At 48.1% G+C, this 21,593-nt stretch overlaps 1 protein-coding gene across 1 annotated transcript; it reads right to left on the bottom strand.

Annotated features, from left to right (window-relative positions):
- Positions 1–369: 369 nt before the first annotated feature.
- Positions 370–20,691, bottom strand: HSPA9 (heat shock 70kDa protein 9 (mortalin)). Its single transcript, XM_010155002.1, has 16 exons — positions 20,637–20,691; positions 19,214–19,301; positions 18,926–19,107; positions 18,335–18,459; positions 16,739–16,812; positions 16,549–16,655; positions 15,614–15,776; positions 14,950–15,042; positions 13,111–13,320; positions 10,174–10,401; positions 9,277–9,381; positions 8,099–8,216; positions 5,719–5,813; positions 3,461–3,553; positions 1,623–1,763; positions 370–1,091 (listed from the first exon to the last, which is right to left on the bottom strand). The coding sequence occupies exons 2-16, from the start codon at positions 19,232–19,234 to the stop codon at positions 1,032–1,034; spliced, it is 1,815 nt and encodes a 604-aa protein (XP_010153304.1). The 5' UTR covers positions 19,235–19,301; positions 20,637–20,691; the 3' UTR covers positions 370–1,031.
- Between the last annotated feature and the right edge of the window lie 902 nt (positions 20,692–21,593).

Raw genomic sequence — 21,593 nt, 5'->3', positions numbered from 1 at the left:
GGAAAACCAGATGGACCATGGCAAGGACACTGCACCTCCGTGGAGACGTGGCTGCTCGAAGCTGCAGCGGGCAACTGCTGCTCTGAGCCTACAGCCCGCTCCAGGAGGCTGCGCCCAGGCACAGTGCCTGAAGGTGAAGTCCCACTGCCACTGCGGATCACCACAGGGCTTCCAGGGATCTCCGAGGGCTCGGAAAGGACAGGACGCTAATCCAACACCAGGTGCCAGCTTTGTGCACACGAATGAAACACAGATCCCAGAGCTGCCACCCCTACAGCAGGCTGGCTGCTCCCCCGGGAGCTCTCACAGGCAGTTAACACGCTCCCATTCTCCACCAAAGGCCAGGAGACCAAGAACTCCGTGTTGGACACTTTTCTGCCTTTATTTAAAAAAAATCCAGAATGGATCCGATAACAGTTTTATTATCAAGGAAATTGTTTTACCATAAGCAGAGAACAGACACAGGATGGAGCAGAAGGCTCAGACAAGCAAAGTATTTAACTTCCACGCAGCCCATTGTGTAAGGAATAACAGCTAAACTGGAAGCAACCCCTCTCCCGGAGGAGAAGGGCACTAACCTAGCTGCGGCTGAGCGCCCTCGCGCAGCACAGCCACCCTGCTCACTGGTACCTGCGTCCCCAGGGATGGCATTGCTCTCCTCCCCGTTCCGGCAGGACTCCCATCTCCACCCTTCCATTCAGCGACGTGCTTTCCAACCGCGGATATCAGATTTAGGACACCATCGTGTCAAGTATCAGAGAGAAACGCTCAGCGAGCCCCCAGGTGCATCAGCCGAATCCCACAGGGCCAAACGCTCAGCGCGTCGCCTGGCATGAATTAACTTTCATCAAGTGACAATTTATCCTAGCAGACACATCACTAAGTTTATACATTAGAGGATTTTTATATATAGAATACTGCAAAAACACAGTAAGTCTGAATTCTGCCCACTGCTGCTCAGGAAGGTCCCTTCTCTCCCAAGCGTCAAGAAATCGACCTCTTCATGCTCCAGCTGAGGCGAGACAGAGGCGTTATTGCTTCTCCTCCTTCTGATCCCCCGGGCTTCCAGAACCCTCCCGTTCGGAGGCCATCTGTGAAAGAGTTGGCTTGTTAACGCAGGAACAACAAAATGCTTCTCCCAGGCAGCCTTTGCCTAGCTGGCTGCTTCGCTTAGCTCTAGCCTGAAGAAACCCTTCCTCCACCCAAAAGAGCAACGGTCCACTGGCGAACGAGCCTTCACCACCGCAGGATTGCCAACGAGAGGGAGGAAATGACCTCCCCGCTACGTACGCTCTCCCAGTGGCGTAACGAGCTGGCATGGCAGCACTGAACGTCTTCAGCCCGACGTCAGAAAAGCAGCTTTCCGCAGCGAGGAGAGTCACCCGGGCAGCGTGCCGCTTCTGCCCTGGAAGCCTTCCCTGGGCACACCTGCCAGGCTCGCAGCCGTAGGCCTCCACCGGGAAGGAGGGCGAGAAGCGAGCCCCCGTGGCTTCACTACTGCTGTTTCAGGCAGACTTGACAGGCCGCCTGTTGCACACTCAGCCCAGACGTTACTGGGGAAGCCCTGCCCCCGCTCGTCTCGATGCTCCTCATTAAGGGCACGGAAGTGACCGGGCACCTACCTTCTTGTACGCCATTTCAAAGAGTTTCAGGGACGCCTGCTGCAGGCTGGTTGCTGCCTGCCTGATGTTTTCTCCCGTTTCGGTATCTTTACGAGCCAGAAGTTCCCTCATTTTAGCAATTTCTTCCTTTAATTTGTTGCACTGCAAATAAGCCACAAACAAACACGGTGAAATCCTGCTCTCTGTTCACCGAGAATCTTGTTCCTGTCACTTCACCCACCCATGGGTCACAGCAGAACTACCCTTTTTGTGCCCGAAGCCGGCAAGTCTCGAGCAGAGCCACACAGTCTGCGGGGAGCAGGCCCGCACGCAGCTCCCAGCAGGCACCTGGCCACGTCGCTAAATGTGCCACAGTTGGCACTAACCGGTCTCCTTGTCTGCAGCCTCAGCGGAGGCGCCGAGGACAGAAAGCCCTGCAGAGACTGAAGAGCCCGCCAAGGAGGAGAGCTGCTCTCCCTGGCACCCCTCCCCAGTGAGTCAGTCGCCCCGGGAGCCAGGGCGAAGGGAAAGGCAAGCTGGTTTCCATCTATATTTAAGGCGCTGTCAGCAAGCCAGTGAGTACGGCTGTTCACCACCCCGTTTAATCCCTTTGTTGCACGTGGGAGAAGGAGCAGAGAGGCAAACAAAAGCCATACGCTCTCATCCCAGCCCCTGCAGCCATCTGTCAAACCCTCCACAGTCTGGCATTTCCCTGCCAGCCTGGCAGGCTGCTGGAGAGGCAGGCCTGGAGAGCGAGGTTACTGGGGGACGGCTGTGCCGGCAGTGCTTGCTCAGCAGCGTTTGCAGTCGAGATGTGGGCAGAGTTCTCAGTCAGACCCGCAGAAGGGGAAGACCATCGATGCCTTTGGCGTCACCGTTTCCACCCAGACCGTGCAGGCCTTACTTCTAAGCACTGCTGCCCTCTTGCCCTCAGTATTCCCCCAAGGACGTTACAGGGAACGACAGTCCTCACAGGGAACAGGGATTTAGGGTCTGTGCTCCTGTGAGAAAAAACTCCAGCGATCCTAATCCCAAACAGAGTCAGCCAACATCCAGCCTAGAGAGCAGCTGGGCTGAAAAACAGCTTTTAAGCTAATCAGAGGCTACTTCCCAGTGAACTATAACCTTACTGCTGCCATCGCCTCAGAGAGGCCCTAGGAGCCCTCTCGTTCTGCTTCCCGGAGTTGTTAACTTGGTAAGTGTGCAATCAGTTTTAAACTTGGCTTTGAAACTCATGATGCAGAAATTAAGCTGTCACTTCGAAGGGTATGAAAAGCACTCTTCTGATACTAAAGATCCACTTTTGCCAAAGATAGAAGAAAAACCGGAGTGAAGTGGAAGCAGTAATTTTAATTGCCTCTAAGTTCTTGGGTGCTGTGTTACTCGTGATGCTGCCAGGCCGGCACGGCAGCTTTGCCTTTGTCCCTCTGCTAAAGCACTGGTAGGCACTGTTCGTAATCTCTAGCTTTTGAGCAAAACCTTCCTCTCAGGCAGACCACAGCGCAGTTCTTATCACACCGCCGCAAGGCCAAGCCAAGGACAGAATCCATGCAGAAACCTTTCATTAACAGCTTCCCATGCTCGCAGACCTTCAGTGACTGAACCTGCACTTTGAAACAGGATATTTGCTATTATCCAAACCACGTTCTCTGAAGTACGTCCTTACATCCCCCCATCAGCCACGCTCATCCCACCGAGTGACCGACAGAATTGCTGATGACTGTGCCATCTTCCCCCAGCATGGAAATACGCAGTCTGTGCCGCTGGCCAGAGCCAGCTACGAGTCACCTGAGAATCTGAGGGAAGGTATGGTAAGGAATCTTACCTCCTTGACTGTTACAGAATCAGGAACTACCTACCTCATCTGCTGGCAGCTGATCCTTGAACTCCTCCATCTTGGACTCTGTATCATGGATGATGCCTTCGGCCATGTTCACAGCTTCCACACGTTCCTGGGGAAGAGAGCTTATGAGGGCCTACTGCACGCACCGCTGCCGAGGCCAGTTCTGCATGTATGGACGAGCACCTGCCATCTGTCCCCAAACTCCATTCTAGTTCCCACCCAGGGTCCTTCTTAACGGCAAGGGGGCAAGAAGAAGCGCAAACAAACCATTTCTAGATGCTTTCTGGCACCAGAAAGCCCAGAGAGCCAGCCCTCATGCTTTCACACTCCAACTCACCTCCCTGCAGCGGAAGTAAACTAGCAGAGCGCTGCTGTGGCACACCGAAAGAGCCAGCAAGCGCAGAGCCAGCACAGCGCGCTCTGCTCCTTGAGAGAGCGACGGAGCTTTCGAAAACATTCCGAAGCTTCTTCAGCAACAAGGGCACTACAGAGCGAAAACGCTGGGTTGTTTTCCTCATGCCCCCTCATTACAAAGGCTCGTAACACCTGCACAGCGAACACCCCGCTGCGTTAGGTAGGCAGTACCAGTTCCTACGGTTGCAAAGACAAGCAGTAGGGGACAGGGCAGACCTGCCAGGACTAACCTCCCCCCAGGGCCCGCATCAGCCACTTCACCAGCAGCGGGCTCTGGGACGCCCAGCCCGCTCCAGCTGAAAGGACAGCCTAGCCCAGCAAGGGTGTGATAACCTTCTCAGGAGACTAACCACCCACAGGGAAAGCTGAGGAAAGGCAATTTTGTTGCCACACGTTGCCTTCCCTCCCTGTGCAATGTCAAAGTTCACAGCAGGATGCCGAGTCCCGCAGAGTGGTAACTCCTGTTGACTTCCACACCAGCAAAACCACAATCAGAGAAGTGTAACAAAGGAATTTTGACAATTACAGTTACATAAGTCAAGTAAAGAGAAGTGCTAGTTAAGCAGCTTAATCACCTTCCTTTGACAGGTCACTGGGCAGATGAGTCCCACTTCAGGACTACAACAGGGAAGAACTTATTCCGTGATTTAAGATACAAAGTCAAAGTAATGGGATGGAAAAGGTTTCCAGCGCAGCCTCTTCAAGTGCCAGGCCACCACCCCCACTCACGGCAGTGACACAGTTCTTTCAGCAATGGCACTTTCAGACCAGAGTCTTTAAAGGTTCTCCACCTAACCTAAAAATGCTAGTAAGGCAAGGCTTTCTGGCTTTCCAGTTCTGAGGCACGGAGACGCTGCTTCAGGTGAATTTATTCCACGCGTTCTCCGTCCTCTTCTGATCCCTCCAGTACCGTGGGCGAGATTTACAGTGCTGCCTGAACACCCGAGGCAGGTTTCTACAGACTACAACACAAAGTGGTAAGTTCAGCGTGCCGGTTTCAGCAGTCGCTGCCTACATGCGGTGCCGTATCCCAGAGTAGCCCTTCACAGGGTCTGCTTAAAAATCAATGCTCTATATTTAGTAGCATAATTCATTAGCACCACCCTCATTAAACCAATTAGTCCCAACCATTAATCCTGTGACTATCACAAGTTCAGTCACTCAACCACGGCAAGCGTCAGTCTTTTCTTGACCACGTCAGCGAGGCTTTCAAACATCTGTTGGCTTCACCAGCACTGAGGGCAAGCACTGTGCACAGAGGAATACAGCGTTCACGGTGCCGCAGCGAGACTTAAAGCGCTATGGAAAGCAACTTCCCACTTGCAAAGGGAAGAGGCTGAGGTGTAGCTTTGCTTGGAGGTTCTAGAATTTAAGCTTTACAATAAACTCAGAGAAAGTAGCTTAAGCATCCCTGTACTGCTTCCATTTAAATGGAATGTTGCCGTGAAAACCCAGCTGTAGTAGGCCAGCTTTAAATAAAGAGCCAAGGTAACAGGCAGGTGGACAGAGGATTTATGGCCAAAAAAGTGTAGCTAGAGCTGCCAAGTCGTTTACTCATGCGTAACAGGCAGGTGACTTTGCCTACTGCTGCCTCCATGTACCAGTAACTCTTCAGGGAGGAGTTAAAATGCCAGTCGCACAGGGCAAGCCACCCAACCCAAATGCCTCTGCATACGTCTCCTTCCAGCTTTGGAAAGCGAACTGAATGTAAGGAAGCAAGCAGGTATCTGGGTAGCTGCACAAGCAAACAGCTCAAGACCAGGCAGGTGAGAGCCTACGGCTCCTTCGGGGTGGGCGCAGTTAACAGCCCAGAGCAGCAGGTACACTGCCAGCTGTTAGATACCGGAACGCTCCCATTACCTTTCTTCGCCTGTCTTCCTCTGCGTACTTCTCTGCATTCTTCACCATGTTCTCAATCTCATCTTTGCTGAGGCCACCAGAAGACTGGATAACAACTGCATAAGAGAAGAAACATGAATATAGAACGTGCTCTCATCTCTGATGAGAGTATCAGTGCCCAAACCCTCTGAGAAGTCCCCGTGGGTAGTACAAAGACAGCCAGTTTGAAGAGATGTTGCTGGCAAAACAAAACCTGACATCTTGGATCTATGGACTCTCCAACTCTGCCAGACACTCCCTTTCTACTGGTCTGCCCATCACTCCGACTGTTCTTCAGTACTCCTCCTGGAAAGCGAGTGTGTACACAAGGCCCCCAAACCAAAGGGGCATTCTAGCAGGTTAAAAACCCAGAACTAAAAAATAGCAGCCAACCAACCAAATCCAAACAGAAGGAATCACTTTACCAGTGCACAGCATTCCTTTCACTGTTGGAAAGCAGCCCAGGCTGGTAGCAGGGTAAGACAACATTCCCCACCCGGCTCCTCAGGCTGCCCGTAAGTGAACACAGCGTGATCCTACGGGCAGGCTGTTAAAGGTGTGTGTCCCTGTTTATCTCCCTTAGTGCCAAAAACTATCGTCTAGACTTAACCTAATTTCTGCAGTAAAGCAAAATTTCGTTGAGAAAGAGAGCACTAACATCCAGGCTATCAAAGGCAAGAAAAGGGCATGCTAAGATCCTTACCATAATTAAGTCTTCTACTTAATTGTCAGTGGCACAAACCCCTGAACAAAGACACACACACACGTGTCCGCTGGATGCAGATGTGGGACGAGCAGTTCAGTTGCCTAATTAGGACCATGTTTGCATACAGATAGGCAGCTAAAAAATTCTGGCTGACTATTATCAGGAGGTGGCTGTTCAGAGGTAGACGGCTGCCACACATCTAAAACCTACAAGGAAATCAAAGTACCCAAAGCACACCGCTCGTTAAGAAGGCTCTGCCGAAAGCCAAGCAGCGTGACTAAGAGCAGCACATACCTTCAAGTCGGCAACAGAGAGTTAACAATCTTTTTCTTAACTGGAGCGTGCATTTGATTGCTCAAGTAGCTGTCTCCAAGAAACAACTGAAGGGCAGTGCAGAGGCTTCCCAGTCAGAGGCACAAAAGAGATCTATTTTCTATCAGGGGAATCTACAAATGCTTCAAATTAATTTTCTGAGCCCACAACAGGGCTTTAGAACATGTCAACCCTGTCATTAATTACCCCAGAACAGTGGGCCTAACGTTTCATTGCACTGCAGAGCACAACATACTGACAGCCTGAAGTCCCCAAGCCTCCTGCCTCTTGGAGATGTTTCCAGCCTACCTGGATGAAAATTAATAAGGTGGTTTAGCAAAATACCTGTTGCTTCAAATCACCTAAATTCCAAGACATTTGTAATGAGGCAATTGCAAACAAAACAGGGTCTCTGTACAGAGCTGATCTGTTCAGCTGTACTTGACATGGATTGGGAAGATCCCTGTTGAATCCAAGTCAACCTCTCCATTCAATGCTGGCACCTGCACACCGGCAGCCTCAGAGAGCCATCTCTTTGTGTATTAGCAGAGGGCGCTCCCTAAGGACTCATACAAGGTGCTGGATACCCAAACCCCGATTTCTGTCCCTTCGGGGTAATGCAGGGGTAATGCCACTGCTCCGAGCTCCTTGGTGACACAGGACCCCCTGTAAGCAGCAGGAGCACTGCTCCACAAACACCCGTGAGCCTCAGCTAGCCAACCTGTATGCCTAACACCTCCCTGTTGGAACAGCTGATCCCTCCAGGGAACCCCAGAGAACAGCTGCACTCTGCTGAAATGCTACAGTGATCCCAGCAGACTTTGAGACGAAGGCAGGGCTGTCATACAGTGCAAAATGACTTGGAAGGGGGTAAAACCCTGCCACTGAGGGCTTCCTTGATCTTGGAGTAAACAGATGCTTCTGGATGTGCAAGGAGAGAGCATCCATTGGTGGCAATCTCTGTCAGCAGGCTAACAGAGACGGCAAGAGTGCTGTATGTTTACAGAAGCTTCACTTCCTTAAAACAAAACTACAGGTCAGCTGTCACTTCTCCCTCTCCCTATTTCACTCTGCAGTAAGCCTCTGCCCTCCCTTCCAGAGGAGGCACTTGGGCCAAGATGACTTCAACCGCACGTACGCTGCGCGGGCAACAGACTGCTCGTGTCATCCTGACTCCTCACCAAGTACCGTGCACCACAGCCCCTGCTCCTGGGCTGCAGGACACCCCTCAGGGCAGCACTCCACCACCTCCAGAGTCACATAAGTGTGACCCTCAGTGCAACGGCACCATCACCGCTCCACACCGTCCTCCTCATCCCCAGGGAAGCGTCCCAGAGCACTTACTTTGCTGTTCACGTCCGGTGCCTTTATCCTTGGCTGACACATGAACGATACCGTTGGCATCAATGTCAAAAGTGACCTCGATCTGGGGCACTCCACGAGGCGCTGGAGGAATCCCGACCTAAGAATGAGAATCCCAACCATTAGCTGCCACACAGACATGCGCTCAGGGCACAAGGCTCCAGTGCTGGGAACGTTACCGGGTGATCTGTCAGCCGACTCAACCATTAACTAACCCTCAGAGCTGAGTCCACAAAGTGTCTGTTGGCATCATGCAGTGAGTTAGTGTCTAGATTTAAAAGGATTTCTACCCAGAACAAATGCACAGACACCACAAGACGTAGCCCGCAGGTTTGGTTTGGAGGTGGCAGGTTCTGCTTTGTTGTTAAAAAAGCTGCTCTTCCCCTCCAGGACATGGCAGGATGCCACATTTCCTCAGTTCTGGACCTGACTGGACTTCACTACCTCGGAGGTTACCATATTACAAAAGTGACACGCAGTACTGCTTCCTTACGAAGCACAAGCAGCAGGCAAAGCTCTTCCTTTCTGGATAGCTTTTCCTGGCAACCTCAAGTTTGGATGAACAGTTATAACAGCACCAAACTTTGTCACCATTGACCAAACCAGTTCTGCAGAGGGAACTGGTTAGACAGCCACATGCCGGACACAGGAATCCCTGCTGCACCTCTGTTCTCGGGGGGGCAGGGCAGCTCCACAGGTGTCTGCAGAAAAGCAGCCCCGGGCTAGAAACAGGTTACCCTAGGGACTGCAGGTATCACGGAGCCTGCTCCAAGCCTTTGCAACACCAGAGGAAAGGCTAGCCGTCAGGTTATCTGTTGCATGGGCCTGCTACTACAGAGCCCCCTCAGCTCTTCGTGCCCAGAAGCAGAGCGTGTCCTTTTAGGTGACCAAAGCTACAGTAGCCCCTGTGCTGCGTGAGGCTGCTCAGAAACTCCGAGATCCATCTGAAAGGCTGGTTGCTGCCCTGCCAATGAAAGGCTGCCCTGGCATCAGGCTGTGCCTTTAGAGACACTGCTTTTTTCACTACAAACAGGGTCAGATGTCTTCCATAAGATGACTCCTCCCAACACTGCCTTCAGGGCTCAACTGAAATGGAGAAGGCTTCAAACTTCTCAAAGAAGGTCAAGTCAAAGGTCACGAATACTGGGTAGCCAACGTACCAATGTGAACTGGCCAAGAAGTTTGTTGTCACTAGCCATCTCTCTCTCCCCCTGGCACACTTTGATCTCCACTTGAGTCTGCCCATCAGCCGCTGTAGAAAACACCTGTGGAAAAGGAACAAAGTTACTGGAGAGCTAGGAAATTGCAACACATGAATGGATGCAGTTCCTAGATGGCTATACAAGAGGAATAGAGAAGCTACTTTGAAGAGATAAAGAATAATTAAGTGCTTGTCATTCCCCTGTTCCTCTTACAAACCACCAAGGCTCCAAGACTAGCAAGAGCCAAGCTCACTGTCATCTCATCCTATAGGCACTGGAGCACATGGAACTGGCAGTGCCATGCCAGCAGCCAGTTCCAGGGCAGGCAGCCAGAGTCCCTTCCGAAGCAGCAGGGCTCCTGCCCCAACCCCACGCCCCAGGGAGAACAACTGTTATCAGTACAAGCATGCACTAGCAGCCCCAGACAAGGCACAGTGAGAGAAAGGATCACACCCAAGTCTACTAGGGCCTTACAACACAGGGAAAGAAATAATCCCTGCCAAGGTATGCTGCCCAGGAAAGGTGGTCTCAGAGGGGTGTGGTGCTCAGTTACGAAAAGTCTCCACACAATTCTGCTTCGGAATGATGTGTTGACAGTTACATCACGGCACACACACTGCAGTTCTGCCCAGTCTGCAAATGTCCCACGGTATCTTGGCACACATTAACTCAACTTACCTCCCCCTCCAGGGCACACTAACAATCAGCAGTGCCTGACATTAAATCTGATTTCTACCCTGCTTCTCCTTGCCAGACGAGGAGCAGACAAGACTATCTACTGGGATGCTTTGGGCAGCCTACACAGGGTGTTTGAGATCACCACGAAATACCTATCCACCTGGAGTCAATTTGTACCTGGCTCTTCTTAGTTGGTATGGTGGTATTCCTGTTGATGAGCTTGGTGAAGACACCTCCCAGTGTTTCAATCCCCAGGGAAAGGGGAGTTACATCCAGCAGCAGGACATCAGTAACATCACCAGCTAACACGCCACCTTGAATAGCTGCGCCAATAGCAACAGCTTCGTCAGGATTAACTGCTTTGCTAGGAGCACGGCCAAACAAATCCTGTACAGTCTGCTGCACCTGAATGGAGAGAAAGCACAGCTCGTATGCAGAGCGAACCACTACTGCCCAGTGCTGCAGCCACAAGAACGTGCCAGCCATGGCTAAAGGTTTGTATCTTTATGCTCCTGCTGCCATGTAACCCTGTGGCATGATGGAAATATTAAACTTCAGGCCTGTGACTGCTCCTTAATTCCTCATCTTCTACATACCCCACTAAACACACTCCTTCCAGCCTAGGCAACTCCTCCCCTGGAGACTTTCTGGCAACAAAGTCTGACAGCCACAAGTCAGCCTACATCAGTCCCTTCATGTAGCCCAGTCGTATTCAGAAGGGATCACTCCATGCTTATCGAGCAGGAGTCAAGGACTGCCCAGTGCTGGCTTGCACAAGTTCCTGGGGAGCAGAACACAGCTGTCAAGGACAGGACAGCTGTTGAGGCAGAGCACAGGGAAGGTAAAAATCCAGAGCTGAAGGACCGTTCATCTTGTTTGTGTGTAATAAAGGGAAAATAGGAAATTGGATCAAGGTCAGTATTTTCAAGCTCTTTATTTAACAGGCTGTTTCACCAGAGCAGCAGATTTGCTATGTCAGCAGACAGCCTGAGCTGCATTATTAGCTTTTCACTGCCCTGCCCTTTCAGAAGGATGTGCTCATGATTACAACAGATTTATTACTGAAGTATCCAGACGGGAATGCAATAAGGTGTCTGTGCCAGAGTGCAGCTTGGTAGTCCACTCCACTGCCTTACAAGGGAAGGGTGTGGGGCTTTGTTCCCGCTCACAGCTTCCCTCCTCCCTGAGTGCAGCTGTCAGGGACACGTCAGCACAGGTGAGTGGGATGTGCCTGGAAAAACGCTGTAAGCAAGCATCCAACTCCACTGCACTGAAGCCAAAATATATCTGCTGGAAGCGTTTGTTACAGAGAAAGACACTACGTGCGAGCATGTAATTAACTGCAAGTCTTCCCCTCTGGAGGTGTATTTTACCGTACAAGAGAAACATGACTTCTAACCACCCACTCTGTTTTTCCTGGTGCGCTGGCCACAGGAGCACTCCAGAGAAGGCATGTTCCCTCCTAGCTGGGTGAAACGAACACGGGGGCCATGAGAGAAGGCCCTGTGCTGTGTGCAACATACAGGCACTGGGCCTGGAACCACAGCTGTAACTACAGGCGCTCAGGATCACATTATGTAAGCTCAAAGCCACAGATGCTGGGGGGTTATAAATAGGGCATAACAAAGTAAAAACAATAATAGTAAAAATTAACCCCCACCCCCAGTATTTATTATTAAGTACAGTCTCCCACCCCAAAGGGTACATCATGTTTCAGAAAGGGCTTCCCTGCTTCTAGAAGTGCTTTTCATCACTTTATACGTAGCTAACCACACCAGTTTTCCTTTATCCAGCTGGAACAGCAGGTACTTTGGAAAGGTACAGCACAGTTACTCCACCCGAGCTTTGACCAGAGCAGCAGCTTCTGTTGTTGCTCTGGTTCCTCTGCCTGGGTGACCTTCTGCACACACTAGTATCACCCACCAGGTGGTTGATGTATCACCCACATAGTGATGTATCACTACTATCAGCCACCAGGCTCCTTTAACACTTAGGGAAGACAAAAAGCCCCACCACCAACCCCCAAATCAATCCCAGCAGGATAATGTACATACCTACTGTCCTAGAAAGGACCTGCAAATCCCAAATCTTAACAGCAAACAAGTACTTCAAGCCTGACTGATCACTATGGTGATCTAGACTTTGATGGTCTCTGTAGAAAAGGACAAGCTGTACCCTTGAGAGCGCAGCGTATGCACGTGGTCAGCCCTGAGTTCAGGGCAGCTAAGCAGCAGGCTGCACTGCTGCCAACAAGAAGAGTAAATCACCAGCAGACAGAGCCTTGTCTGCAAGACTCTGCATGTTACCTGTTGGTGCTTATCACCACAGGGGCCAGGTATAAGTGAAGTAATGAGTGTCTGGAACAGCCAGTTAACTGTGTTTGCCAATATCCAGCCCCAACCGGGTAGCTGAATACACACAGAGCAGGTAGCAGAGCCCTTCTGCTTGTGCAGTCTCTTCACAGCTCGCTATAAGCATTACACAGGGGAAGATGCCCACTGGAAGGTAAAGGTTACCGACAGGTTGTTGTCATTGCAGTGTATCTTTATCACACACTGAAGCTCACAAACAAGAGAAAACACCCTGTGTATCTGAACGCTGCTTACCACAGAATCACAGCACGGTCGGGGTTGCAAGGGACCTTTGGAGATCATCTAGCCAAAGCAGGTTCACCTAGAGCAGGTTGGGCAGGAACGCATCCGGAGGGTTTTGAACATCTCCAGAGAAGGAGACTCCACCACCTCTCTCGGCAGCACGTTCCAGTGCTCTGGCACCCGCAAGGTAAAGAAGTTCTTCCTCATGTTGAGACAGAAATGTTTGGGCCACATCAGAAAGTCAAACTGAATTTTCAGCTCCTGCTACCTCCTATTTGTCTTTGTAAAGTGCAACTTGGCTACATCCCCAGATCTGAGCTGAGCTTATTGAAGAGGTGGAGACAGTCCCTTGCCACTGATTTCATGCGACTACTGAACATGTCTGCTCTGCTCCTGGAGGCCTTCAGCTGCTGGAGCACTGAAGTTACCAGACTCCCAACTTTTCCATTACAGATGACCCTTAACAGTAACCACTGGCTAGCTGTGCCAGCTTTCCCTGTAATAGAGACAGATCTCATACCTTTGGCATTCTGGTCATGCCACCGACGAGGATGACTTCACCAATGTCACTCTTGCTGACTTCAGCATCCTGCATGGCTTTCTGGCATGGCGCGACCGTCCGTTTGATCAGATCAGCTACAATGCCCTCAAACTGCGAGCGACTCAGCTTCATGTTCAAGTGCTTTGGTCCAGAGGCATCCATAGTAAGATACGGCAGGTTAATATCAGTCTGCAGCACAGAAACAGAGTAAAAAACAGGAATGGAAAGTAAGGCAGCTACGTGCGGGTTTTAGATCAAGTTACAGGTTCTGTTCTGCAGCCCAGCCTTTATATGGTAGCGGGTACATTTTTGTGTTTGATTTTTCAGACAAGAGATAGGAAAATAATCGTGTTAGACACAGTTAGAACTCCAGTGTTAATATTGCGTTATCTTGAGGTCTTTTACTGTTAGGGAAAACAATTTCATTTCTATCACAGCCAGGAGGCAAGAGCTGAAACATTAGAAGTGACAACCTTAATCCTCTTCCTTTAGCACGACACAGAAGCAAGCTCGTCTTCACAGCTCCGAAAGATTTTGTCAAATGACTAACATTTCATAGAAGGTAAGCTACTTAAAGGAAGTTGTGACTGTTTCCTAAATGCAAGCCCCTCCAGTTCGACAGCCAGTCCATCGCCAAACACAAAGTTCATTAGTGCCAAGGACCATAGTCCCCACATTTCATGGCTCTTTGTGAATGATCTTAACATGCTGGATTTTTAAAGCAAACCTTATACTGAAACCATCTTGTTCAAGTGCTGAGTCATGCTGACATCAAAAGATACTATGAATCAAAGCAATTAAAACATTAATGCTTTAAGCCCTAGAGATTAGGTTTACACAACAAGAACTAAAGCCGCGTTACCGACTAGAGGTGTGCGGTCACTTTATACATAGAATGGTCAAAAATACCAGGGGAAAATAGGGCCAAAAGCAAGCTGTTTTCCCTTCACTGCTGAAGAGTTGAAGAATTCAGTTTCCTGGTATGAACAGAGTGTATTTGCCAACTCTTGAGCTAGTAAAACAGAGCCTGCTATGTCTCTGGCAGAACTATGCATCCATTGTGACAGGCCTAAACTCCTTGCTATGAGCTGCCCACCGGCCAACAAAAAGACCACCATCAAAAAAAAAGTTTATTCAGAACCTAGAAATTGGCAGAGATCCCATTTCAATTACTATATAATTGACCTTAATTTCACTTCGGCAAGGCTATTACACCCCAGACTTGCTGCTTTTCCAGCTCCTTATTCAGTAGTGAATAAAGGAAATGCTTGAATGCATTAATATACAAAGTAGGTGGAAAAAATGAAAGGGGGGATATGTTGCCCTTTGTCTAGACAACTCTTCCATAGGCAAATAAGGAAATACACTTTTACAGAAATTGTTCCTTGTTATTGGACAAATTAGCTGTTTCAGTGGAATGAGTAGCACGTAGGTTTTGGAATTGCTTGCACAAAGCTTCAAGTGCTTCCAGTAACCTAGCAGTACCAGCTGCAGCTGAATTCCCCAATGCCCATCATACTTCTGAAATACACAGCAAGTTGGGAACGAGGTCACATTCCCTGTAAGATGAGAAAACACGGTGCTAGAAGAAAGGCAAAACCCCGCTAACGTTCTCTGCTTCCGACAACTAACTGTGCTCCTAAACATTCTTCCCTGCTAAAGGGCTGTCTGATAAAGCGATGGCATTTGGTTACCCAGAAGCTTGTTCTGCCCCAAGAAAAACACCCAGCAATTTCCTAAGAGCTTCGTGAACAAAAATAATGCCAAACTCAGTGTACCGAAGTGTCTGACCGGAGTGCTTTGAACACAGCCACCTACCTGCACCGATGACGAAAGCTCACACTTCGCTTTCTCTGATGCTTCTCTCACCCTCTGAAGGGCCATGTTGTCTTTAGTCAGGTCGACACCCGTCTGAGTGACAAACAACACAGGTTAACAGACTCCGCTTCTGCACTGCAGCCAGGCAGAGCTTTTCTTCCCTGCAGTTCACCTTCCCAGCACTCTTGACTGTACAGACAGTTGTAGAAATACAGCCTGCTATGCGCGCTTCTGGCAAACCTATTTAGCATTTCTAAGTCATCGGCCAGCCCTCTCTGCTCTGGAAGTGATTACACAGTAAGTTACAGATTAAAGTCTGGAAAAGCTGCTGCCTCACAGATTATAAAGGCAAGACTGAATTAGCAAAGGAGTTGGAATTACACTGCGGTTTCCCACAGCCAGTCCTGGACTGTACGCATCTGTGCTGACACGTTCAACCGGACCACAGATTTTTATTATGAAAATTAAGCGGACTGGGCACAGGAGAGTCCTGCTATTTTGTCTTTCATGTGAGGAATATTCCACCTCAACAAAACCAAATGTAAGAACTGGAAGCCGGACTAACAGGTGTCTTTAATACTCTTTACAAATCAAATCCTAATAATTTGCTTAAATTTCCACCCTTCCGCAGAAGTTAAGAGTGAATTCTGATGAGATACCTTACCTCTCTCTTGAACTCTTTAACAATATACTGCAGCAACGCCTGGTCAAAGTCTTCTCCACCTAAGAAAGTGTCACCATTGGTGGACTTCACCTCAAAGACTCCCTTCTGGATTTCCAAAACGGAAATATCGAAAGTGCCACCACCCAAATCGTAGACTGCAATACTGTAAGAACAGACGCAGAAAAAAAAATTACTTTTTAGACAAAGTTGTGTGGCTCAAAAATCACTCTCCTTAGGAAACAAGGTGTGCAGAATTTAGGTTGCTATCCACAGAAGCCTCTCTAAAGACAGCAGTAACCAAATTACACAGTGTATGCATTCCTTCAGCACTCGAGTCCACATGGAAATCTTCTCTGAAAGATGTCCTGCACGATGCTTAACCTTTCCTGTTATTTCAAAGAGGGCAGCTCCTTATGCAAATAAACATACTCACGTCCAATGACAAGGGCAAGGACACTGCAGCCATTATAAAACAAAATGCGAGGCTTTCACAGCACTGTAAACTACATCAGATTCACAAAGTCTCTGACATGCCCCCTGCATTCCTATAACCACCCCTGACAGTGGCAGAAGGCTGGATGCAGGCAGGGAAGAACACAGAAAAATGGATACCAGGCACCAAACCTCAGCATTCAGCACCAATGGTGACAGCGTCTCACCCAGCTGTCCTTCACCACATTGCTACCAGTAAGGGTGAGAGAATCAAACTGGCACTCAGCTTTGATAATCAAGTTGCAGTTTCAAGTTGAACTCACTTTCTTTAACAAGCATGGCTGATGCAGAACGGAGGTGACATTACACAGCACTGACTCACAGATGTGCGTCTGCTGTGGTAGCATTCCAACCAATGAGTTTAAAAACCAGGAAAGGTATTTACGAAGCCAATTACAGCATGTTCATTTAAGAGAGGGTAGGTGTCATGAACAGGCACTTACACTTTGTCTTCAGACTTGTCCAGACCATAGGCAAGTGCAGCTGCTGTTGGTTCATTAATCACCCTCAAAACATTCAAGCCAGCGATCTGCCCAGCATCTTTCGTAGCCTGAATAAAGAAGGAGAGTGCTGACTACTGAGAGAAACTACGTGCAATTTATAAGCCTGAAAATCTTACAGCTTGGTGAATACCTGTCTCTGAGAATCATTGAAGTAAGCAGGGACTGTGATCACAGCATTCTTTGCTGAATGTCCCAGGTAGTTTTCTGCAGAAAAAAGGAGACAGAACAGAAAGTTATCCTTGTAAGACTACTACCAAGTTGTTATTATGTAGCTTGAAATCATTTTCCTGAACTATGAACCGAAGACAGGCTTGTGGCCCAAGAGCTTGCTGCCTTCTGGGCAGCTGTGCAGAAACCAAGCCCTTCCACAGAAAGAGGCATAGCTTGCAGACTTCTGACAGAACAGCAAAGCACCTCTGCAACTCAGTCAGTGACTGGATGCCACCAGTGAGTGAGAATTCAGCTGAGAGTTTAACTATCTTTTTAGTGCGAGAGACTGACTTTGTTTTCCATTTCTTTGGAGTGTTCAACATGTGACACACTTAAACTTACTCCTTTTCATCCACTGTCATCAGTAACACGTATATATGTACATTATTGGTACTGTACGAACTAAGTGCTTGACACAGCAAGTCAGGAAAAATGTATTACACCCTAATTTAGGGTCACAAGCTCCTCTCAAAAAAAGAGAATGACTTCATCAAATGCAGATTCAGACCTGCTAAAAAAATAAGAACGTGAACGATGAAGCGAGAACACAGAGAGGATTTATGCCAATGTGTTAGCCCTGCACAGACCTCACACATTGCATTATTCTGTGTTGTTTGTAAAGACCAATCATTCCATAGCTGAATTCATGTACTGTCCAGGCCAAAAGCCAACAGACTACAGGAAGCAGACCCCTGCCTAAGGCAGAGGAATATCATCCTCAGAGTAAACCAGACTCATCACACCTAGAAGCTCACATACCACATACTCATGTTTTACTCTTGGGTGGAGCATTAGCAAGTGTCCAGGACCTAACACTGAAAGAAATAATCTTTGGATGAAGCTTCAGTAACCACCTTTAGTCCTGCCCTCCAAATACTTCCCACAACGGACAAAGCTGTAAAAGGCAGCTACTGACTATTCTCTCTATGGATTATGCTGTTTCCCCAGTAACCACATTAGGAACTGAAAAGGAGAGAAGAAAATCTCCAGGCCAATGGATGTTTTTCCCCAGTGAGCATCTAAAGTCACCCCTGGCTAAGAAGCTATTCATTCAGCCCCAAAATTGTGTCCCTGGAACACTCCTGTTTTTGCAAGGTATCTAGCAGCTGAGTAATAACAAAGCCACTCAAGCCCCTGGCTGTCACAGTCTGCTCAGCTGCACCCTGGGAGGCACAAGGCCTGCACTTTACAGGAAAAGGAGCTCCCCCTTCTGAGTGAGTGTGCATTCGATTCAACTACAACGGAGTATCAGCTCAACCTGTACTCAATTTTTATAAGAGTACAGGTAAAGCACTAATATCTTGCCAAAGTTTTGGGATCGAGGTAGACGCTGATCTTCCTTGCGGCTTTGTAACAGTCCATCACCGTCCCCTTCAAGGATCAGCCCGTAACCACCTGCTATACAAGGATTCCCATACCAAAAAGTATCTTTATGGCTGCTGCACTTCTATTTACCACGGCCCAGAGCTGAAGTCACACTTGTGTTCACAGACTGTAAAGACCAAACTGTACCAACCTGCAGTTTCCTTCATCTTCATTAGCACAAAGGCACCGATCTGGCTTGGAGAATAGAGCTTCCCATGAGCCTCTACCCAGGCATCACCGTTGGAGGCACGGACAATTTTAAATGGAACGTTCTTGCTAAAAGAAACCAGAAGAAATCCACACTCAATTTCCGTATCAGCAGATGAACACATACGAGTTCCAGAGAAAATACTGAACTTGCCAGCAGCAGCCTCAGATCCAGGGAGCCCCAGAAGCATTATTATGCTACTGTTTTTAACCAGCTACATCATTTAATCACAAGCCTTAGATATGGTCATACAGCTTTAATGGTAAAGGCCCTCGAGAAGGAGAAAAAGTCTTCGTTGGTGACCATTCTGCGCAGCATCAGCAAGGCTTTTTCCATCGCCTCTGAAAACCTTAAGGTGATCAGCAATTAACGTAGCAAAATACAGTTCAGAATATGAGCACTGAAACTTTGAGGTGAGGGCATAACTCCTCCACCCAAAAAAGGGGTTACACTTTAAAACGTAACGTCACGTTACACAGCATTGTGTTTTACGCATTCCAGCTGCCAGTGGAACTGCTCTCCACCCTCACTTACATATCCTTCTTCACTTCAGAGTCATCAAAGCGCCGCCCGATGAGACGTTTGGTAGCGTAGAAGGTGTTGTGTGGGTTCGTTACCGCCTGCCGCTTCGCTGGCATTCCAACCAAGCGCTCACCGTCGGCCGTAAACGCCACCACCGAAGGTGTTGTCCTGGCACCTTCAGAGTTTTCCAGCACCTGTGTTAAAAACAAAACAGGATCAAAACCCACTGCCTCTGAAAACACTAATTTGGACATTCAACTTAACACTGTCACAATAAACCAGTGTTGACTTTTCACTTACTTTTGCTTGCTTTCCTTCCATAACTGCCACGCAGGAGTTTGTTGTACCCAAATCGATTCCAATAACAGCACCTTTAATTGCTTCTGAGCTGCAAAGCATGTAAGAAAATTAAATTGTTAATCAAGGAAATTAACTACATAGCAAAAAGCCCTTTCTGCCCTGAGGACAGGGCAAAGGGATTTTTCACTAGATGAAGTGAATACACACTGTATTCTAACCTAAGGTGTTCTCTGACTCTTACACAGGAATTTAACCTTCAATCTCATTGCTTACAGGTAAAGTCTCACATGTTTAAATAAACATATAAAAGACTACTCTTCAGCAGAATATTCCTTACTACATATATTCTCAACATTCCTTTAAGATTTCGATATAAACCAAAGTCGTAACTAAATCTGTCCCTATACAGACAGGACTTGCTTTGGGTCACTTCTGATGTTCAACTTGTTTGAAGACACCCAGCTGGAGTCAAAATGCTAGTAACAAACTATCACTTTATTTATCACTGCCTAGCCTGAAGGGAAGAACACACAAAGACAACAAATTACTTAACCCAGGCAGGGTTCTCTGAGCCAGAGCCAAAGCTAAACATCTTTATGATCCTGAGAAGTAACAAATTCAGTCTGAAAAGTGGGAGTGGTTTTTACACGAGGCAAAGTTAAATCTCTTCTTTCTAGGAAGAGTATTACCCTCTTCAAGGCCAGGGAGAACTCCCGAGTCACAGTTTTGCCTTGTGAACAAAGCCATGTCCTGGGATGAAGAAAGCCTACTGAAGGCAGAACAGGGCCCTGTTGACTGCCAGAATCTCACCTCACTCCCCAGGATGACAAGTGGCTCTAACTCCAGTTCCACTAACAAAGCACTGATCTTGGAAACATGCAACTGCTCCGTTTCTCAGTACTAACCAGAACCAGGCAGTTTTCCTAACACAAACAGATTTCCCTTTCTGTGTCCTGAATCAGCATCAGTCACAAAACATCTGACTAAGTTACACAACCACGACACTTTTCCCATTATCTCGCAACAAGAAAAACAAGTGATTAAAAGGCACAAACTCTTGAAAGTAAACTTTATCTGTAGTGAAATGGAGCTACTCGTTACCCTCATTTCATTCATGTGTAAAACAATTTCTTCCAGCGTCTGGGGTATTTTTTTGTTTGCTGTTGTTTGTTTGTTAGTTTTGAACCAAACACATCTCAACAACACATTTTGTAGACGCTGATGGTGGTGGGAGAAGAACAATTCTTACAAGACATAAAGAAATAGGTTTAGAAGAGTGACATGCATAGGTTCTAGTTTTATTTTGTGTTGCTGGTTTTGCTCCGTTACTCCACCTCTGACACCAATAATCAGTTCTGGTGTCAGAAAAGGAGTAAAGATAAACCCCAAACTGACAAACATGAAAAAACAAGGAAAGACTTACGCGTATTTTCTGCTGGATGCTGCTCTGAGGACATTTTGACTGAGGCCATTCCAAAATGTCTATTAAAAAAAAATAGAAAGATATTCTAATGCAGATTTAGTTTTCAAGATTAAGTCATCTTCCACACAGGACTTTGGACAACTTCTGACATGGACAACTACTACAGTATTGCATTTTTTTAAAGTTTTAAGTGTAAGCTAAGGAAGAATTTGAGAAAGATTCAGATTGTTGTAGAAAAATCAATTATTACACCCACACATCTGTCGTAACCCCAATTTGTATTACCAGAACCAAGCACTTTCCCTCATACAAAACAGCCTGCAAATAGGCTGCCAGGCAAAAAACATTGCAGTAAGTCAACTCTGAACCTTCAGCTCCCAAAGAACAGCAGCAGATAAACATTAACTCCGTATCACAAAACTTTAAGCGGGGTCAGCAACAAATGACCTACTACATCCCTTCAAGAATTTGCAACCCAAATTTTGCAGCAATTGCTAAGACTTCTGCAACGGCCATAACTTTGCTTGTGCAAACCAGTAGTTTGTAGAACTCTGAAAGCATTATTGTTTTCCACTTGGAGAATGAGTTGTTGACAATTAACGTCTTAATGCACACAAGACCACACTGAGATGTGAACAACTGCCTAACTCCTCAAGCCACCCAGCCTGGCTGCCCTGCCTGAGCGGGTAAGGGTGCAGGGACCTGCTCTGCACGGGAGACAGTGGCAGGACTTGCCTGTCCGTAAACTGCCTTCACGTGCCTTTCCCAGCTTCATCCCCGCTATCATTTTTACATGGGGGGTGAGGAATGAAGAAACCTTGCCATAAACTTCCTTAAAAGCAAACCCAGGCATATGGAACGTGCTCCCGGTGCGCTATCTCCCCCTCACCCACTGCTAGGCCCCTCACGGCCATCAACCACCCCTTAACTAAACCCCCCTCAGTACCTGAGGCTGAC

Source organism: Eurypyga helias, unplaced genomic scaffold (assembly GCF_000690775.1).
Source record: "Eurypyga helias isolate BGI_N326 unplaced genomic scaffold, ASM69077v1 scaffold30807, whole genome shotgun sequence".
Taxonomy (NCBI): Eukaryota; Metazoa; Chordata; class Aves; order Eurypygiformes; family Eurypygidae; genus Eurypyga; species Eurypyga helias.
This window is presented reverse-complemented; position numbering and strand designations above follow the sequence as displayed.